The 20,241-nt window shown below is 35.4% G+C and overlaps 1 protein-coding gene across 2 annotated transcripts in view; it reads left to right on the forward strand.

Moving 5' to 3' along the window:
- The window catches only part of Frmd6 (FERM domain containing 6), an 86,438-nt gene that overhangs the window by 46,992 nt on the left and 19,205 nt on the right, over positions 1-20,241 (forward strand). Inside the window, exons 3-7 of one of the 2 annotated variants that reach the window (XM_076848302.2) lie at positions 5,921-6,011; positions 11,609-11,712; positions 12,700-12,776; positions 14,838-15,024; positions 17,666-17,821. In XM_076848302.2, the coding sequence (XP_076704417.1) occupies positions 5,921-6,011; positions 11,609-11,712; positions 12,700-12,776; positions 14,838-15,024; positions 17,666-17,821 (615 nt within the window). The remainder of the gene's footprint in view (positions 1-5,920; positions 6,012-11,608; positions 11,713-12,699; positions 12,777-14,837; positions 15,025-17,665; positions 17,822-20,241) is intronic. The other variant, XM_076848303.2, reaches the window with a different exon arrangement.

The following is a 20,241-nucleotide window of genomic DNA, read 5'->3' on the forward strand; positions in this document are numbered from 1 at the left end:
CCATGTCTGTCTTCTTATTCAATGGGATATAATATGTATGTGTGCTCATGTGTGTAAATCCACATACAGGATGTGGACTAAAGCTAACTAAAAATCCCATCAGGGGATTAATTAACTGATTGGGTTAAGACTCTGAGTCATACTAACTGCAGTTAGGTGGAGAAGACCAATCTGACTTAGTGAAGAATACTAAGAGGAAAGTTTAATTTCTTCTCAAATTAATTAGTACTAGAATCTCAGCTGCATGAGATAGTTTTGGAGAACACACTGGAAGATAGCCAATCCATATGTTCCTATTGATCTGTGGTTTTAAAACTTGAATTTACATCAGAATTATTTGGGGAGCTTGCTAAATTTTTAAACTATATGTTCTACTACTTGAAAATGCTGATGTAGAAAGTTTATATGGTTCTTAAATAGAGGCTGTGGATTCTCTGAAATCTTAAACAGACAGGCAAAGACTTGTATCCCAGTGTCACCTAGTTTCTTTCACTCTCCAGAATTCCATTTACTAGATTGTACTTGTAGCATTGTATCAGTGGCCTGACCCTTTTAACAGTATATTATGCACAATATATTAAGCACCAAGTAAATGGTTATTGTTAGTAATAATATCATCATCAACATCATTATTGGGAGAAATGTTGTAAGATTATTCATATTTTAACTCTAGTTTACTAGATTTGTAAATTTTGTAAAGTTGCTTAAGCTTATGTTTTTGTTAGCTTTTTGCTGTTGTGACTAAAATTCCTGACAAGAACAATTTTAGGGGAGGAAGAGGGCTCATGGTTTCAGAGGTCTCAGTCCATAGAAGGCCAACTCCATTCTTTGGGGCTCGAGGAGAGGTAGAACATCATGGCAGAAGAGTGTGGTGGAGGTGACTTACATGGCAATCAGGAAGCAGAGAGAGAGACTCCAATTCACAGATACAAATGTACACCCCAAAGGACCTACCTTCTCCAGCCACACCCTATCAGCCTTTAGCTCCCACCCAGTTAATCCCATCAGGGTATTAATTAACTGATTGGGTTAAGACTCTCATAGCCCAGCCATTTCACTTCTAAGCCTTTTTGCATTGTCCCACACATGGACTTTTGGGGGATATCTCACTTTCAAACCGTAACAGCTTATTGCCTTACACATTTCCAAATTCAGCTTGTCCAGTACCTGGTACTCAGTTTTCATTGCCTTCCTTTCTGCCTACCCTTTACAAAGAATAATTGAAGAGCAGTCTAATAGTGAAAAGAAGTGAATATGTCAAAACATCCAGACCTGAATTTAAAGCCCATATATGAATAACTTAGAAAGTTAATTGAGCCTCCTTCAGCCTTAACATCTTTAACTGTAAAATATGAATAATATCTGTGCTGTAGTGTAACTGTTAAGAATTTGGGGTTAACACATAGCATTGTTGCTGGTGCATAGAAAGCAGCTGTTATTGATATAGGTTGAGTATCCCTAATTCAAAAGTCCAAAATATGAGCCAGTAGTCTATGCAAATTTTCCAAAATCTTAAAAACTTTGAAATATAAAGCACTTCTAATCCCAAGTGCTTTGAATAAGGGTGACTCAACCTGTATTTTAATCACTATGAAGAAGCAAATTTTATGCTTCCTTAATTCCCCCTGTTTACAAAATTAGTATAATAATCTCTCTAAGGTGGTCAAGACTGTGATCATGGACTGGGCGGCCATGTATCATAATCAAGGTGAGTTTTAGAATCACAAGGACCTGTGTTAAAATCCCCACTCCACAACTCACTTTGCAATTTTTGAGCATATTTCTTAGAGAATGTTTGTTTATTTTTTACTGTCTTGTTTGATTTCCTCATTTATGAAATGGGGATAGTCTTATACTCCTCACCAGGACATTGTAGGGATTTAAACACGTCACAAGCATAAAGTGCTTAGTGTAGTGCCTGGCACCATGGGATTGCTCAGTGAGTGCTTCATAGGGTAGCATTTTACTTGTTCCTGTCCTTGGAGCTGTTTGTTCCTTTCCTCAGGGTGTTGGGTAATTGAAAGGAAAATGAAGAGGCTGCACCCCTCCTGGGCTTATAAGGTCTTTCCCTCCAGGGGCATAAGACTCTTCTGCCTCACCCAAGCTCCCCTCTAGCACCTGGACCCACAGGAAAGGGTTAAGTAGCATAGAGCTTTGCCACTGCTAGAAAAATATTTCAACTCTACCAAATGACCTTTTTTTTTTTTTTTTCTTTCTACAAAGTATTATGTTTGGATTTAGAAAATAGCACTTTGTAGTTTGGATATAACAAATTAAGTAGCAAAAATAATTTCATCAAGAGTCTTGTGTTTTATTTCATCATTTGTAATTTTTTTTAAACAGAAAGATTTTTTTTCTCTGACTAGTATGGTTTATAGAATGTTGCCCTTCTGCATGTGGAGTAAATTTCAATCATTTTGAATTTTTTAGGTACTATACTAGGGGCTATTTTTAATTATGTTAATCATCAAGCAGATATTAAGTATGGAAACAGAAAATTTTGGAAATAAAATCATGATAAATGTAAGAGCCATTAGTTTTTGTGATAGAAATTTTGGCTAAGAGCATATGTCTTTTATTCAGAGGTGCTTAACTATTGAGCCACATTCTGCCCCTTTTATTTTTTATTTTGAGTCAGGGTCTTGCTAAGTTGCCTAGGGCTCTCACTAAGTTGTTGAGGCTGGCTTTGAACTCTGAATCCTTCTGCCTCAACCTCCCACACCACAAGAGCATATGTCTTAACTAGGGCTAGATTGAACAACTTTTTCTAGAGAACATTTTAAACTTTTTTGTGCAACAGCAAACCATTGATATATTTAGAATCAAATTGGTGTTTTAACTTAAAAGTTCCATATAGAGTATCATTTTAGATAAATCTTTAACTCTTAATACCTCATACTGTGTAGCACTTTTTAAAGTTTCCATTGTTCCTGAAGATTAAATAAGTTGAAAATTTCGCAATCAGCTTAAATATGGCTTGAAAGACTCATACTATGTGAATACAGAAAACTCAAGCTTGTTTTAACAGCAGGTAAGACTTCACAGCCACATCCTTATTTAATTATAGTTTTTAAATAAAAACACTATATTTATTGATGGTTGTTAAAGAGCTTTATCAGTAGGCTACAAATATCTGATTTAAACTGGTGGGATAATAATAATTATAAGAGATAATGGAGACATGTGCAGTATTGTTTGGTCAATAGTCACAAAGTTACAACATAGTTTATTTTATGTACACTTAGTTCAGGGTTTGGAATTTTAACTGTTTGCTACATTTTGTCCAGACTACTTTATGTCCAGTTAGGTCAAACTGAGGATTAAGTACATCAAACTAAGTATTCAAGGTACTCTAGAATAATAAGGTCTCAAATTTGTAGTATTTAGTTCGACTCAAGAATTGTATATGACATTTGATATGTTCTCTTTTTATCATCATTTATTTAAGCCTATTTATAAATTATGATAACATGGAACTCAAAATCCTGAGTGTTTTCAGTGAACATTGGAGATAATGTAGTCCCTGTAGGACACACATGAAGCTGTCTTATGGTTGAATCAAGCTAGTTGTATACAAGGGGATGATAGTGGTTTCCCGTTGGTAGATGTGATCTCTGGGTTGTAATTGTGGGTTTACATTGATACATTTTTTCCTAAATTTCTAAATAGTACATTTATAAAATAGTTTTCTCAGTAAATTAGGAAGAAGTCTGTAGTCATGGAACACAACAAAGATATAGATAGGAGCCTGCGGGAATCAGATTTCTGGCTTTCATTCATCAAACATTAATTTGAGTGCCTACTACATATCCTGAATATTAGATAAGACACTGTCCTTGTTTCATTGAGTTCCTGATGCTGCTTAAACAACTGAATATGTGCTACTCTGGCCTTAGGTGACTCTTCTTTCCAACCTAAAATGCTTTAGGTTGGTCGCCATGTAATAATGAATGTGCAAAAGAGCAATAATAAGTCCATCTTTCTCACTGTAATTAGAATTATCATTAGATAGTGTTGAATTGTTTGTTTTCAATTTTCTAGGCATATTTTATCAAGATATTGAGTCATTAAATTCAGAGTTAACTAATTTAAAACTTATAAATTTAAACTAATTGGCATCATTATCACTGAAGAAATGGTTAGAAAATTAATGCCTATGAGAGGGGATATGCTACATGTAATACATGTAGCTATAATTATAAACTATCATGTTGCACATATTTGAGTATTATTTATTCATTTATTTATTTTAATACACAAGTGATTTGTGAATTCTGTCTTTGATACTACTAGCTACATGACTTTAAGCTGAGATTTCTACTTCTATAAAATGAAGAGATTGAGCTCGAAAGTTGATCCCAACTGTAATAAACTTTGGTAATTCAAATTCTGCAGATTCAGCAGAATTAATGCCCTCTCCCAACACTTTATTAACATTTGAGAAAGATCAAAACTATGTCTTAAATTTAGAATAGCTTACCCACAGAGTTCCAGATTAACATGATTTTAAAATGGAATTATACTAGACTCAGAAAAGGACAAAGATATTAGATAATAACAGTGATTGGCTGAAATAAATATAAGCTAGGCAGTCACTCATTGTTCAGTATATAAATAATTTGCTTATAGTATTAAGAAGACTTTCCTTTAAAAGATACTTGCCCTGAACAGGCATTTATCAAAAGAAGATACACAAATCATCAGTAGATGTATAAAAAAAATGCTTAGCATCCCTGAGCATCAGGAAATGTCAATTAAAGCTACAATGAGATATCACCTCACACCTATTAGAATGGTGCTTATCAAAAAGAGTGAAGTTAGTGAGTGTCAACTCATTAGGGAATGCTTGTAGTCTGTTTCCATTGTGGAAAACAGTACGAGGCTCTTCAAAAAATTATAGAACTACCATATGGTCCAGCAATCCCACTTTTGGATATATATACAAAGGAAATGAAATCAGTAAGTCGAAGAGACATCTGTACTCTCATGTTCATTCATTGCAGCACTTTTCATAATAGGTACCATATAGGATCAACCGCAATATCCATCAGTGGTTGAATGGATAAAGAAAGTCACATACACACATCACACAATGGAATACTGTTCAGCCATAAAAAGAAAGAAATTCTGTCATTCATAAGAACATTTATGAACCCGGAGAATATTATTATGTTGAGTAAAATAAGGCAGGCTCTACAGAAAGATAAATACTGCATAGTATTATTTATATGTGAGAACTAAGAAGTCTAACTCATAGAAGCAGAGAGAGAATAGTGGTTATCAGAGTAGGGGTGAGTGGGGATTGGAGAGATATTAGTCAAAGGATACAAAATGTCAGTTATACAGAAAGAATGAATTCAAAGATCTATTATATAACATGGTGACTATTGTAAATGATAATGTATTATATACTCAAAAATGTGTAGATTTTAAATGTTCTCACTACAAAAAATCCATATATTATTTCAGTATATCTATTCAATAATGTATACACATATCAAAACAACATATTGCATCCTGTAAATTTAAATGATGCCTTATTTTTCAAAAAGAAAGAAAAGATGCTTTTCAAATGAGTACTTTTTTTGGTAATCAGGTAGGCTGTCCTAGGCACCTTTTTTCATACCCATTTTTCATACATTGATCTGGGAGCCTTTCCCACTCATCATGAGATTTATGAGTCTTGTCCAATATTGCATTGATACTTAATTTTCGTGTTGTAAAAATGGATATTGTCATAATCAAGGAAACACAGCCATAGATTAAAGTGATTTCCACAAATTAACAGTTGTTTTGCTAATTGGACTAAGGACTGTGTCACTTAGTCCTATCAAGGTATATATTTATAGGGCATGAAATTGCCTGATTGTGTGTACCTAGTTTAATTGTTATTTCAAGTTGTGCTTTTTTTCCTTTATAGGTTAAAATTCTGTGTCACCAGTTGCTGGTCCAGGTGTGTGACCTTCTCAGGCTAAAGGATTGTCACCTATTTGGACTCAGTGTTATACAAAGTAAGTCTTTTTTTTATTATTTTTATTTGTTCTATTTAGTTGTACATGACCGCAGAATGCACTTCAGTTCATCATAAATCTTTTTTATTAATATTTATGTTTTAGTTGGTCACAATATCCTTATTTTATTTATTTATATTTATGTGGTGCTGAGGATTGAATTCAGGGCCTCAAATGTGCTAGGCGAGCGCTCTACCACTGAGCCACAATCCCAGCCCCAGTTCATCAAGAATCTTAATCCTATCTCTGATAGATTTAGCCAAAGATCCCTAAACTAATGTGTAACTTAAATCAGGCATTTAATTATAAAATTGTGATTATCAGAATGTTTGTAAACTTATCTTCACACTTAGTCTAATATTTATTTATTTATTTAGTTAGTTAGATTCTGGGGGTTGAAACCCAGGGCCAGGCCCTTGTGCATGCAAGGCAGGCACTCTACCAACTGAGCTATATCTCTAGCCCTAATATTTATTTTTTAACCTTAACTACTATGTATTTTTTTATAATCCAGATTTTATGCATTTATTTTCTTATGTTTTAAAATTAAATATTTTTAGACTTTTTTTTTTTCTGTGTACTGGAGATTGAACCCAGGGGCACTTTACCACTGAGCTACATCCCCATCCCTTTTTATTTTTTATTTTGGGGAAAGGTTTACTAAGTTGCTGAGGCAGGCTTCTGATTTGCAGTCTTCCTGTCTCAGCCTTGTGAATCACTGGGATTATAGGCGTGTGCAACCACATTTGGTTTACCATCTTATGTTTTAATGAACTAAGCTTCATCTTTATTTCCCTGAATTGTGGGAATAATTAGAGCTAGGAGAAAAGTATCCTAGATATTTTTGTAATCCATTTTATAATATTTGAGATTACAAAAATATTTCAATATATATAACAGTGATCTATTAATTGCATCTTATTTTCTGTCCTTCCCTCCCCACACATTTTTCCTAGTCAGACTATATAACTTGAAAACATAGGGTTGTTATTGTCCATATATTTTATGTGAGAAAAATTCAAATGAAGAATTCCATACAAGCTTTCCTCTCCCATAATATCTTAGAGTTAAATTCTCCGGACTTATCCGCAACCATTGTTTTTATAAGTTTTCTTCTTTCAAATCATATTTTGAATTTTCTGTGATTTAGTCTTCTACATACTCAAAAACCTTTCATATCTTTGCTCATTTTTACAAGAAGACTTTTTTTCATGAAATTTATTTATATTTTATACTTGGGCATAGGTGTTGATTATTTACTAATAGTAGGATTGGTATAAATTTTAAAGCTTAATATAGAACATGAAGAGAGAGCCTACAGAATGGAAGAAAAATTTTGTCACCTGCACCTCAGAGCATTAATCTCCAGGACATACAAAGAACTCAAAAAATTTAACACCAAAAAAAACCCCAAATAACCCAATCAATAAATGGGGTAAGGAACTGAACAGATACTTCACAGAAGAAATACAATCAGTCAATAAATATATGAAAAAATGTTTTACATCACTAGCAATTGGAGAAATGCAAATTAAAACAACACTGAGATTTCATCTCACTCTAATCAGAATGGCAATTATCAAGAATACAAGCAATAATAAATGTTAGCAAGGATGTGGGGGAAAAGGTCCACTCATACATTGCTGATAGGACTACAAATTGGTGCAGCTACTCTGGAAAGCAATATAGAGATTCTTCAGAAAATTTGGAATGGGACCACCATTTGACCCAGTTATCGCTCTCCTTGGTATATACCTAAAAGACTCAAAATCAGTGTACTACAGTGATGCAGTTACATTGTCGTTTATAGCAGTTTGGTTGCTAAGCTATGCAACCAACTTAGGTGCCCTTCAGCAGATAAATGGGTAAAGAAAATGTACATATACACAATGGAATGTTACTCAGCATTAAAGAATGAAATTATGGCATTTGCTAAATGGATGGAATTGGAGACTATCATGCTAAATGAAATAAGCCAGGCCAACAAACCAAAGGCCAGTGTTCTTTCTGATACGTAAATGCTAATTCACAATAGGCACAGGGGAAGAATTAGTTGGAAGCTCACTGGATTGGAGAGGGGGGCTGGGGAGGGTAGTGGGGGGAAGAGAGGAGGAGGGGTATGGGAGAGACAGTAGAATTAATTGGACATAATATTCCTATGTTCATATATAAATACACCACCAGTATAACTCCACATCATGTACAGCCACAAAATGGGAAGTTACACTCCATGTGTGTATGACATGTCAAAATACATTCTACTGTCATGTATAACTCAAAAGAATAAATATTTTTTTAAAAAAAAGTTGTCTCTCTCTACATACACACACACATACACACACACACTCTCACTCACTCACTCTTATATTGGTGTGAGGAATTTAATCCAGGGCTGCTTAATCATTGAGCCACATCTCCAGATCTTCTGTTTTGAGCTAGGATCTTGCTAAGTTGCTGAAGTTGGCCTTAAACTTGTGATACTCCTGCCTCAGCTTCCCAAGTCACTGAGATTACTTGAGTGTGGCACCATACCCAGCATCAGTACATTTAAGTGTTTATATTTGCAAGTTGGAAAGTGCATCATGATCAAGTGATAAACTAGGCCCTTTCTCTTCCAAAATGTGAACTGTGTTTAGTTGATTTTTTAGGAGATGCTAATCATGGTTCAGGGATCACATCAGGGCCCTGTGAATCAGCCATTTGCTTTTCCATTTCTGCCTGTGGTGGTCAGAGCAGTGAAAACACCAACACTAAGCTCTGTCCTTGTGTTAGTACATACCTGTGTTGTCTTTCAAGGAAGAGTCTAAGATGCCCTATAGAGTCTAAGAATTTTTAATGTTATATACTCAAAAGTTAATTCTTCTCACTGAACTACAGCTACATTGTTGATATATGTTGTTCAGCAAGTCAGTCCAAGAAAGTCAGTTTACGGCTCCCTTCAGTTTCAAAATAAGCATTTTAAAGATGTCCTCTTTCAAGGTGAAGAATCAGTGAAATGGGTGTCTGATGGCCCGGTTCTAATTCTGGTTCTGCCACTAACTAGCTGTGCAACTTTGGACATACCATTTGACTTCTGTCATTGTCAGTTTTTCACATGTCAAATAGAACTTACTGCCCCACCAATTTTGCAGGATTGGTGTGTTCTTGAGAATTTTTTTTTAATAAGCCTCATTTTGTAGAGTACTTTTAGGTTCACAGCAAAGTGAAGCAGGAAGTATAAGAGTTCCCATATATGCCTTGAACCCCCACCCCTGACACACACAGAGCTTCCCCCACTGTCAACATCTTGCACCAGAATGACACATATTACAATCAATGAACCTACATTGACACATTCTTAGCACCTGAAGCCCATAGTTAACATTTGGGTTCACCCCTGGTGTGTTATATTCTATGAGTTTGGACAAATGTATAATAGCATGAAACTACCATTCAGTATACAGAATAGCTTTATTGCCCTAAATACTCTCACACATTCTTAGATTGGTATCTGAAGTTCTCCTTATAAGTCAAATAACAAAAGATATATTTTCTGGAGTACTTCAAACATTAACATTTTAAAATACAACTATTATTAACATTCTAGTGCCCTCTAAATACCAGGAATTAAATACCATTTCAAGTATTGGACTTTTTGTTTTGAAATAATTTTAGATTTACAGAAGTATTGTGTGAATACTACAAAGAGTTCCCATATCCCCTTCATTCATATTCCTCAAAGGTCAACATTTTATCTCATCTGTTTCTTCCATTTATGCATGTCTTTCCTCTATTCCTACATACTACAAACAAGGACATTCTCTTCTGTAACTACAATGTAAGTATCCTAATTAGAAAAATTAACACTGGTTTGATACTAAATGGCCTTTAATTTTGTCTGTTGTCTTAGTAATAGTCATTATAGGCAAAGAGAATATAGGACTGTCAAATTTTTCCACTCACAAATTTCTCCACATATTTTTCTTTACACTAATGAGTTTATATTAACACACGTAATTCGAATCCATTTCCATGGGATTCATTCCAGTCCTTTCTTTTTTCATTATTTGTAACCTCTTCCTCCAACAGTAAGAAACCCAGCCTACTCGTTCAGTCATTTACCAGTTTATTACAATGGATACAGATGAAGAGATGCATAGAGTGAAGTTGGGAGAAGGGGTACAGAGTTTCTGTACCTTCTCTGGGAGCAAAATTCTCCAGGAACCTCCTTTCAGCTTTTCAAAAACTCTAGAATTCTTAAATTAAAAGCTCTGATCAAATTGTAAGGGAGTGGAAATACAGTGGTAGGTTAAAAATATGTATGTGCTCCCATGGTGAACAGTCTCCGTTGCTGTTTATTTTTTGCTGCTTCTTTCGGAAACTCACATCAAACGCAAATTAGATTTAACAGGAAGGCTGTCTGGTCTTGTCCACTTTGTGTTTGATCAGTATAAATGAGAGATGGGAGATAGTATTCCTAACCTGATAATTGGGTTTAAGTGGCATCCCTTTGTTGACTCTGGGACCACTACTTCATCCTTTTCATTCAAATTAGATGATATAATATTCCATTTATAGCCAGAGTAGCTTTACTCTTCCTGTTCTCCTCTGACATTTTTCCAGTTGAACCTCACTATTCAGCCAGGAATCAGCAGTATAATCAAGCTTGTTTATTCTTGGAGCAAAGAGACCGCTTCCCTTCCAACATGAGTATTTTTATGCAGAACATTTCAAGAGGATGCCCCCAGTTAGTGACAGAGAAAAAGGAATTGGTTTGTAAAATAAATAAAACTTGATACAAAACAAGAGTGCTTAAGACTTGTCTGGTGGAACATATTTCTCTTTTAAAGATTATTTTTAGGAAAAGTGGAGAATTTATATTCAGCTTTTTTCACATAGTATTCATTTTTACATAGTTTTAGCAGTCTTATTTTCTATTCACCTTATAAACAAGAACCCCTTGAAGAAATATTTTGGCATTCATACTTGTTTTTCATAAGATTCTTCTTTTTCCGCAAAATGAGTCCCAAAGGCAATCAAGAAAACACAGTATGACAAGTTTATCATTTTGTTTTGATGCAGGAAATACAGAGAATTATTCTTAAAGACTATTCTTGACAAAATGGCTTCAGAATTCTCACTTGGAAATGGGCTGTCATTAATAATTTATAATTTCTTACATAGCAATTAAATGGTGTTTCTGCCCTCTTTCATTATTTTGCACCTACAGGAACAGTTTTCTGTGAGCTAAACAAAAGCATGTTTTTCCAAGACTAAGTGACACCCACAGTGTTGGAAATTATATGAAGTTATAATGACCCTAGAAACTAAGCAAAGCAGAAATTCAAAACTGGGTTTTTAAAATTAATCTTACATATTACAACTACATTTTATGAGTTTTTATATTGTAGAGGTGAAATAATTTATAATCTCATTAATGTGTAGCCCATAGTACCTTTAATATTTTAGTATCTCGTTGAGTTTTCTTGGTAGTATATAAATTCAGACTACATTCACAAATCTCAAGGCTTCTTTTAAAAAGTTGTTTCTTTGAATATTATTCTCTTTTAAATATCTCTTTTTTAACATCTTGTCTTTTTTATTTTTTTACTGTGCAGATAATGAACATGTATATATGGAGTTGTCACAAAAGCTTTATAAATACTGTCCAAAAGAATGGAAGAAGGAGGCCAGCAAGGTACGACAATACGAAGTCACTTGGGTGAGATTATATTTATGAGCAAAATTTTTTTGATATTTTTTTTAAACTTGTTTATTTGGCTGTTAAATATTATAAAAATCATGAATAATAATTTATTCTATAGAAAATAGAAAAAGGGAATGAATTATACATTCTAAAATATCACATTAATCAAGTATGAATAACAAATAGTATAATGGTAGTTCTGAATGTCATTTAAAGTTGGATAATAATATTTTAGTAATCTTGTGATCATGCTTTGAAGTAAAAAGCATGGAAAAATTATATGCTTCTTTTCCATAGTTACATTGTCAAAACTTGTTCTTAAATTTACTATTAACTATTTAATCTACTTTTACTATACTTGCATTTGATCTTTAGTTATCTTATCATACTGTTGCCTTTATTTAGTAAACATTCCATTTATACGGGAGAACATTCACAGGAAATTCATATTGAGTTTCCAGGATCACCCTAAGTAAGTCAGGAATAAAATCACAGCGTCTAATCCCAGGTGATCCAATTCATAGTTAAGAATTCTTGGGATAAACTGGAGGGTTACTTCAAAGCCAGCTACAGACTAAAGAAGATGAATGTCTAAATAAACAAATAGCTTATTAGAATTTGGTATGTGGAATGTCAAGGGAATAAGAGAACATTTGTAATAAGGAGCAAATGGTCACCACAGGGGACAGAGCTGAGCCAGGAGCTGAATCTCAGCTAGAAATTTCTATGACATTTATTTTTATCTTCCCTTATGTTGTCATTGGCATTACTGTGAATGAGAATTAGATAAAGAGATAGTGTCCTGTTTTGCTTTGTAATTTCCTAGTTTTTCAGGGACCTGGTATTCCTGCGGAACCCACTTCAAGCCCCCACTCATTACTACTAAATAAAGCCCTTCAGTGTTTAAAAGTGTCTTGCAAATAATGGTATTGTACTTGCTTTTGAAACCCATTTTTGAAGCAGCCAAAAATAGCTTGTTTTCTGTGTGTGTCTTTGTTTTAGGGTATTGACCAGTTTGGGCCTCCCATGATTATACACTTCCGTGTGCAGTACTATGTGGAAAATGGCAGATTGATCAGGTATGAGGACAAGGAGGAATTCTGAACCTTTGTTTTCCCATTGCACTTCTTCTAACGTACCAAATAAGTTACTTGTGTTTACTGTTTCTTTCCACCTGTTAGAATATAGTCTATAACAGTAGCAATATTTTTCTTTTTCATCTTTTTACATCCTCATGTATCTTCAATCTATAAAACAAAGGTACAATCAGTAAGAAATATTTATTGAATATTTAGTGATAGTAGTAGACTATGAATGAAAATGTTGACATCACTGGCTCACGTATTTTTTACTCCACATTTTCACTAAAATACTAGCCAAGAAGAAGGAATTAACACTTCCATGGAGAGGTTGATTAAAGGATTATATTCTTTTCTAGGAGTGGGATGGGGTGCGGAAGGGGCAAGAGCTCACTTGTAAAAGTGCCTACATCTTTGCCTGGTATTCCTTTTACACTTGAGGGTCTTGTTTCTATTCCTACCAATGCTTCAGAACTAAGATTAAGCCCAGTGGAGCTATCCTGTGGGACACTGAGGTGCAGTTTGTTGAGGGCTGGTAATCGAGTCTTCCTTCTAGGGGTGGGTTTGTGAAGAGTACTCTGCCCATGATGCAAATTCAGAACTCAGCCCTTTGAAAGCTCTGTTAATCTTTTGTATAGAAGGATTTGGTGCTTTAAAATTTTCAAAGGTGGTTTTTCTTAGCTGATAGAAAACACAAGAAATGTGAACTCTGTGTTTTACTTTATTATTAAATTCTGAGAAGTTCCATGTAAAAGAGAAAAAAATACATTGCCTGGTGAATTATTTAGCAAATTAGTTCTTGATATTTTATGTTATTGCTAGGTGCAAGTTAAAGAGTAAAACACATCATCCCATGAGGAATATTTTTTAAAAGACTAAGAAACTTTACTAGTCATTCTCAGTTTATAGTTTTATTTTATTCAGTTTACCTGATAAGAGTGCAGTGCCTTGGAAAGAAGGAAAATATATTATTTAGCCACTAATTAACTCCATGGAGCTAACCTATACTTCTGCCTTTTCTCCCAGTCCAAACAATGTGTGGTCAGTATTATAAAAAGAAGTGCTCTGAAAAGTTCTATGTCCCAAGGGGAAAGAATTACATAAATGCTTTATTTTTAAGCTCCTCATATTTAAAAAATTGCCTCAGTTAAAGTAAACCAGTATGTTTTTATTATCATCTACTAATGAGCTATATATCTTAGGTAAACAGTCAACCTAAAATGGTAAGGAGGCAGTTAGCTCATTAAAATACATACATATGCACACATTTTTTTCTTGCATATGTACTTTGATTGCAAAGCATCCTATTTGCCCATGAACAATTTTTTTTTTGAGATTTGACCAGGTTTTCCATAATCCACCTTTAATGGAGACTGTATTTATTTCTGACCTCAGTGGATTGTCGTGAGTGCACTAGTAGCTCTTCATTTTGTGGGCAGCATATGGTTGTCATGACCCTGTCTATGAAATATAAAGTAATATCTACTTAATAAAAAAAATAACAGATTTAAGGGAAGCTTTTAGTTCATTCTCAGAGAATTACAAAAACAAAAAACACTATGGTTAAGCAGATTTTTGTTTTCTAGAAGGGTATATAAACAAACATTTTTAAAAGGGCCTCTGATATTTGTAAGTGCTCAGCTAGGAAACAAAAAAGAAAGGCAAAACATTAAATCCAGGATTACTCCTATATTTGTACTTATTTGTGTCATGTGTAAAGCATCATCGTGGTAACAAACTATTTTAAATACAGCAGATGCTTTGGCTTCTAATAGGTCCATTCTGTGCATTCAGTGATATTTTTACCATATTGGAGTAAATACCTCTACCCTTCTGTGATGGATCAAAAGCTGTGAGCCTTATCTTTGCTGTGGTAGTCTGACTTGGAGTCGTCCCCTCCCCTCACTCCCATGAGCAGCCCTCACCCCCTTTTCAGTGAAGTGGTGGGAGGAGAAGAAACAAAGGGCTCCTGTCACCAGATGGAGAGCAGGATTGGGTTCTGTTTACATGCCATTGCATTGTTCACCAAAGTGTGATTTCTGTTTTCTTTTATTTTCCTAGTGACAGAGCAGCAAGATACTATTATTACTGGCACCTGAGAAAACAAGTCCTCCATTCTCAGTGTGTGCTCCGAGAGGAGGCCTACTTCCTGCTGGCAGCCTTTGCCCTGCAGGCTGATCTTGGGAACTTCAAAAGGAATAAGCACTGTGGAAAATACTTTGAGCCAGAGGCTTACTTTCCATCTTGGGTAGGCACTGTTTTCAAATTCTCATGAGTGTTTTCTTGAGTACTTTTCTAATTTGCTGTTTCTTATACTGTTTTTAAGAGATGGGAACCACATGGCTATGGGGCCATTAAAACCACCCATGATGCCCCAACATATACTTAAGCCTTGAGAGCATAATGCACATGTCTTGATGTGCTTCTCAGCATGTAGCCAAGGGGGAGAGTCTGTTCTCCACCAACAGTATGATGGAACTTGAATTTGCCATTCTCCTTCACCATGTACTGGCTGTGTCTTATTCACTCTTAGTAGAGCAGTGTTTTCCCCCATTGAGTAGGAAAACATTACTCCTTAAAAGATGAGATCATTCACAGTTTTCTTGGGCTGAGAAAACAAATCTAAATCAACTTCTCACTCCGACCTCCACGTCCTTTCCTCCTAGGAGAGGAGCCACCCTTTACTTTTGAAAGAAAATTTAGGTTGTTCCAGTGTGAACTGTCAGTCCCTTTCTGTATCCTAATTCATTTATCTTCCCATCCTTCCTACAGATCTTGCTCTTTTCTCTCTTCTGTGTCATCAGCCCCTCCTCAGACTCACACTCCTTTAGTCAGGACACTCAGAATGTGTTTGTCCATACAACCCAGAGAAAGAAGAGCCACCTCCGTTGCCTTCCTTCTCAGGAAGTTTCTTGAAAAAGCAGTGTGTAGTATAAAGTTACATGGCATAATGATTAGCACTGTGGACTCTGAGAATGTAGTGTGTATTTAATTTTCTAGCTTCTTCCTTCCCAAGTGAACCCAGTGCCCCACACAAGCTAGGCAAGCGCTCTACCACTAAGCCACAACCCCAACCCTTAACCAGCTTTAACAACCTCCTATATGCAGGTAACTCCCAAATCTATTTCTTTCCCCTATGTCTGTGAGGTAGCTATTCATCCTTAAGTTCCCAAACTCAAGATTTCCTAAATCAAATTCAGCTTCTTCCCACCTCACTTCTGTGTAATCCTATCTCTCTTTTTGTCAGGGGCACTGTCATCTGCCCATGTGCTCAGAAACTGGAGTCAGATGGAACTCTGTCTTATAACCATGCCTTCTCCCTGTCCTGTCCAGCCCTCCTCCACAGCACCCTCTGATAAAACACTTCAATACCTGTCACCCTGCTTAAGAAATAACATCCTTTTGTGTTCATGGTTTCCCTCCCTCTCATGGTCCCTACCATTTTCCAGGCTCCAGTTCTCAGCAGCACTGTCGCTTCCTCACTTATTCCATAGCTTGAGATGATTTTGGAGCTTCCCTGTCACCTGTGGTGTGAAATCCAGAGCTCCTAAGTATGACCTAGAAACTCCCCAGGATGTGGTCTCTGCTGGCCTCTTGAGCTCTCTCGTGTTCTCCCCCCGCCCCTGCCCACTCTCTCTCTGGTTGTCCAGCACCTTGAACTTCTGTTTTAGCAATATTCTGCAATTGTATTCACACTTACTGTGGTATTTCACACTTCTGGGCCTTTCTTGTAGTTCTTTAACCAGTTGAGCCCACTCCCTTTTTTTTTTCCCACATGTAATGGTTTTATTATTATTTTTATTTGTTTTAATTATTTATACATGACAGTGAATGCATTTATGAACTTTGATATATCATACATAGATGGGAGATAATTTCTCATTTTTCTGAGTGTACATGTTGTCATGCAGTCACATACATACATAAAGTAATAATGTCTGTTTCTTTCTACTATCTTTCCTATCCCAAATGCCCTCCCCTTTTAAGTCTGCTGACTCCTTTGGGTCCTCCAAAACTCAGTTCTGGTGTGGCTTCCTCTGGGCAGTCCAACTAGGCCCTATTCTGGCTGAAGAAGACCTTGAACATAAGTGTTATCCATCTATTTTCAAATGATCTGTTCATCTCTTCTCCCCAGTAAATTCAGTGTTTCTTAGTATATTCCAAGGACCAGACATAAACAGAACCTTTATTATCTTCAGTTCACACTGAAATGCTCAATAAATTTCTGATTGACATTGCTTTACTCATTGAAAGAGTGTGTGTCAAGCTCTCACTGTGGAGTGCATTGCTTTCTTGCTTCCTCTAGTTGCAATCAGACACTAAGTTTGATAGTTATATCAGAGATCCCCAAAGAGTGTGCTATGGTACCAGTTTCCTCTACTCTAGAGATGACCCCAATCATCCATTCTGTTACTCTACAAATATTATTTTCTGTTGTTTTTGAACTGAACTCTTCCGCTCCGTGGCTGTAATTTAGAAGTTAAGTAGGATCAAGAATTTGCAGATATGCTGACAGTAGATTTCATTGTGCCAATCATTTTGCAAGTATAAACTGTGACGTGTACAAAATTATGCAAGTTTGCATGTCATTTTTTTTTTCTTGGTGACTTTAAAGCCAACAGAACCTATTTTTTCCACCTCCTGTGACTTTTCTTCTTAGATATGCAGTACTGCTGATAGTACTGCATATCTGGCTTATAGCATTAGCTGATTCAGCTTAGTCTCTTAACAGTTGATGAAAACAGAATAAAAGTGGGAATTTTCTAATGGAAATTAGCCAGTTTACATGGCCTGCTTTAGATTCTCTCCCTTTTATCATTTTGGCAATGGGGGTGGTACTTACTTCCCTCCAACAAATGTTGCATTGCACATCCCTTGTATCCCAACAGGTTGTTTCCAAGAGGGGGAAGGACTACATCCTGAAGCACATTCCAAACATGCACAAAGATCAGTTTGCACTGACCGCTTCCGAGGCTTATCTTAAATATATCAAAGAGGCTGTTCGACTGGATGATGTTGCAGTTCATTACTACAGATTGTATAAGGTACAAAACTGAAATAAATTGTAACTTTTGAGAAAAACACCTTCTCAGTTAGGATTTCAGTTCTCTTGAAAATTATGATTTCCTTTTTTAACTGACTTTTACAAGTTTTGGTTGAACTGTACTTTGTTATCAGAGGTTAGCCTGGAAAGTGATGGTGCTTTCCCTCTGGCATGGAAGCAGGATGGAGTATTTTTTAACAGTTCTTATTTTTCAAAGTGAAACCTTGCGTACATCCTATACATTAATTACTAGAATACCACAGCAATAGCTAATGTTTATGGAGTACTGTGTTTATGGGGCACATTTTACATGTATTCTTTTTTTTTAATCCTTATAACTCTATAAGAAAGGAACTGTAATCCTCATTTTATAGACCAGGAAACTGAGGAGGTTAAGTAATTCACCTAAGGTCACAAAACTAAGTGATGAGCCTGTATTAAACCCAGGCCTCCTGATAACAAAGCCCTTGTGCTTAAGCCACCACACTCACTCCTCACTCTTTGAAATCCTTTACTGTCTTTTGTGTCATGTGTGTCCCTAGTCTCACCCTGGGGCAGAGGTTACATACCCAAATAATAGAGGTGGGGGCATGTTCTGCCCAGAATCACTTACACTGCTGTTTCTCATCTTCTTGTCTTCTCTTCCCTCTTCCCTCTGTTTTTTTCCCAATTCCACAAATGCCACTTCCTTGGTAAGAACTCCTGAATTCCCACTTCATTATTCAAGATATGTTTGCAAACCTAATAGGATGAAGAGCATGGTCAGTTGGGCCTAATTGCTTGGAATTGAATCCCAGCCTGCCTTCTTACTGTGTTACCTCAGACAACTTATTTACCCTGTCTGTGCTTCAATTTCCCCCTTAGTTAGATGGAAACAATTATATTTACCTGTTAGGATTGCAGTAGACTAAAGGAATTAGTGGATAAAGAGTGCTTGAAACAGAGCTCATAACCTGATAAGCACAGTGCTAAGCTTACTACTTTTCATCATTAGCATTGTTATTACTGTGCTTGTTATCTCTGCCACACCCTCGTGGTAAAGTTAGCTTAACTAGACCATTGGAGACTGAACTGTATTTAGATGTATTGCTGGGTAATCTAGCTGGTTCTGAAAACTTAATCAGGGACCAACATATTCTCCCTTTTTCCCTCTCTCCCTCTCCTTTTTCTTAAGATATTTTATGTGTGACACTTTACATGAGAAAATGCCAATAAATGATACTTTTGACAATCAGTTTATATTTTGAAATGTGTTAGAAGTATGAATAATATGATAGAAAAACTTTGGCTTTGGAATAAAGTATCAGGTAGAAAGCATATGTCACTACTCATTGCTGCTGGGTCCTCGGCTACTATAACTATAACCTCGGGCCATCTATTAAGTAAGAATGATGCTATATACTCCAAAAGGTTGAGAGGGTTTAAGGAGGTAACAAATCTGAAATAACAAGGTGGAATACCTGGCACATTAGTGAGTGCTCAATAACTATTAATCATTTCTTCCCTTATGTGCTAGGGAAGTTTGCTATTTTAAGAATTTTATGAAGAACTAAGATTCTTTCAGTAAGGAAGTACGTAGGCCCAATGTATCTTTTTTTTTGTCAAAACCAGTTTTTCAAGTTTGCTTGATGTGTGGTTCTTCTATGTTGCATAGAAAATTACTCTCTTGTCTGCTTGATTTAATGAAAATTTAACTGAATAAAATGAGTGAATAGATATTGTTACTTGATGAGCAGTTTTCATTCTTTGGAGAAATCAAATGACAACCATTTAATACATTTCATTTACGTGTTGCTTATAAAATGTAAAAAAGATAGGACATGGAATATTCTGGAATAAAAAAGCTGTTTTATGATCCTTTCCCACCAATACACACCTCACACCTGAACAACCATCTTTTCTTGAGCACAATCTTATCTTTGAAGGTATCTCAAGTACAGCATGGAAAGGAAAATTAGTCAAAATTTGTCATGGATATGTTTCTCCTGTTAAACCTTAGAAATACTTTCATTACATAAAAATATATTACTTGGAAAGAAACCAGTCCAAATAGGTTATGTCTTTATCTCAGATGACTATGCATTTTCTAAAAATATTTTTTCCCATGTTTGAGAAAATTGGCATCAAACTTAATAATGACCTACACATATTCATTGGTTTGAGAGTTAATGAAAATATTTTAGTTGTAACTTTATTTTATATTTTGAACTTAATACCTTATATATACTTATTACAGATGAGCACTTGAAAGAAGGGGCCAAATCTCAGAGTATGTTTTTAATTGTAGGATTATTTTTCCTTATGCTTGTTGTAGTTTAAGTTTCATAGTTTATGGTTTAGTTGGTAGAATGCATATCATACTTGCAAGTGATAACTGAACTTCTTAAAAAGAAGTACTTCCAAACTAACTGAATATAAAGC

Source organism: Callospermophilus lateralis, chromosome 3 (genome assembly GCF_048772815.1).
Source record: "Callospermophilus lateralis isolate mCalLat2 chromosome 3, mCalLat2.hap1, whole genome shotgun sequence".
Lineage (NCBI taxonomy): Eukaryota > Metazoa > Chordata > Mammalia > Rodentia > Sciuridae > Callospermophilus > Callospermophilus lateralis.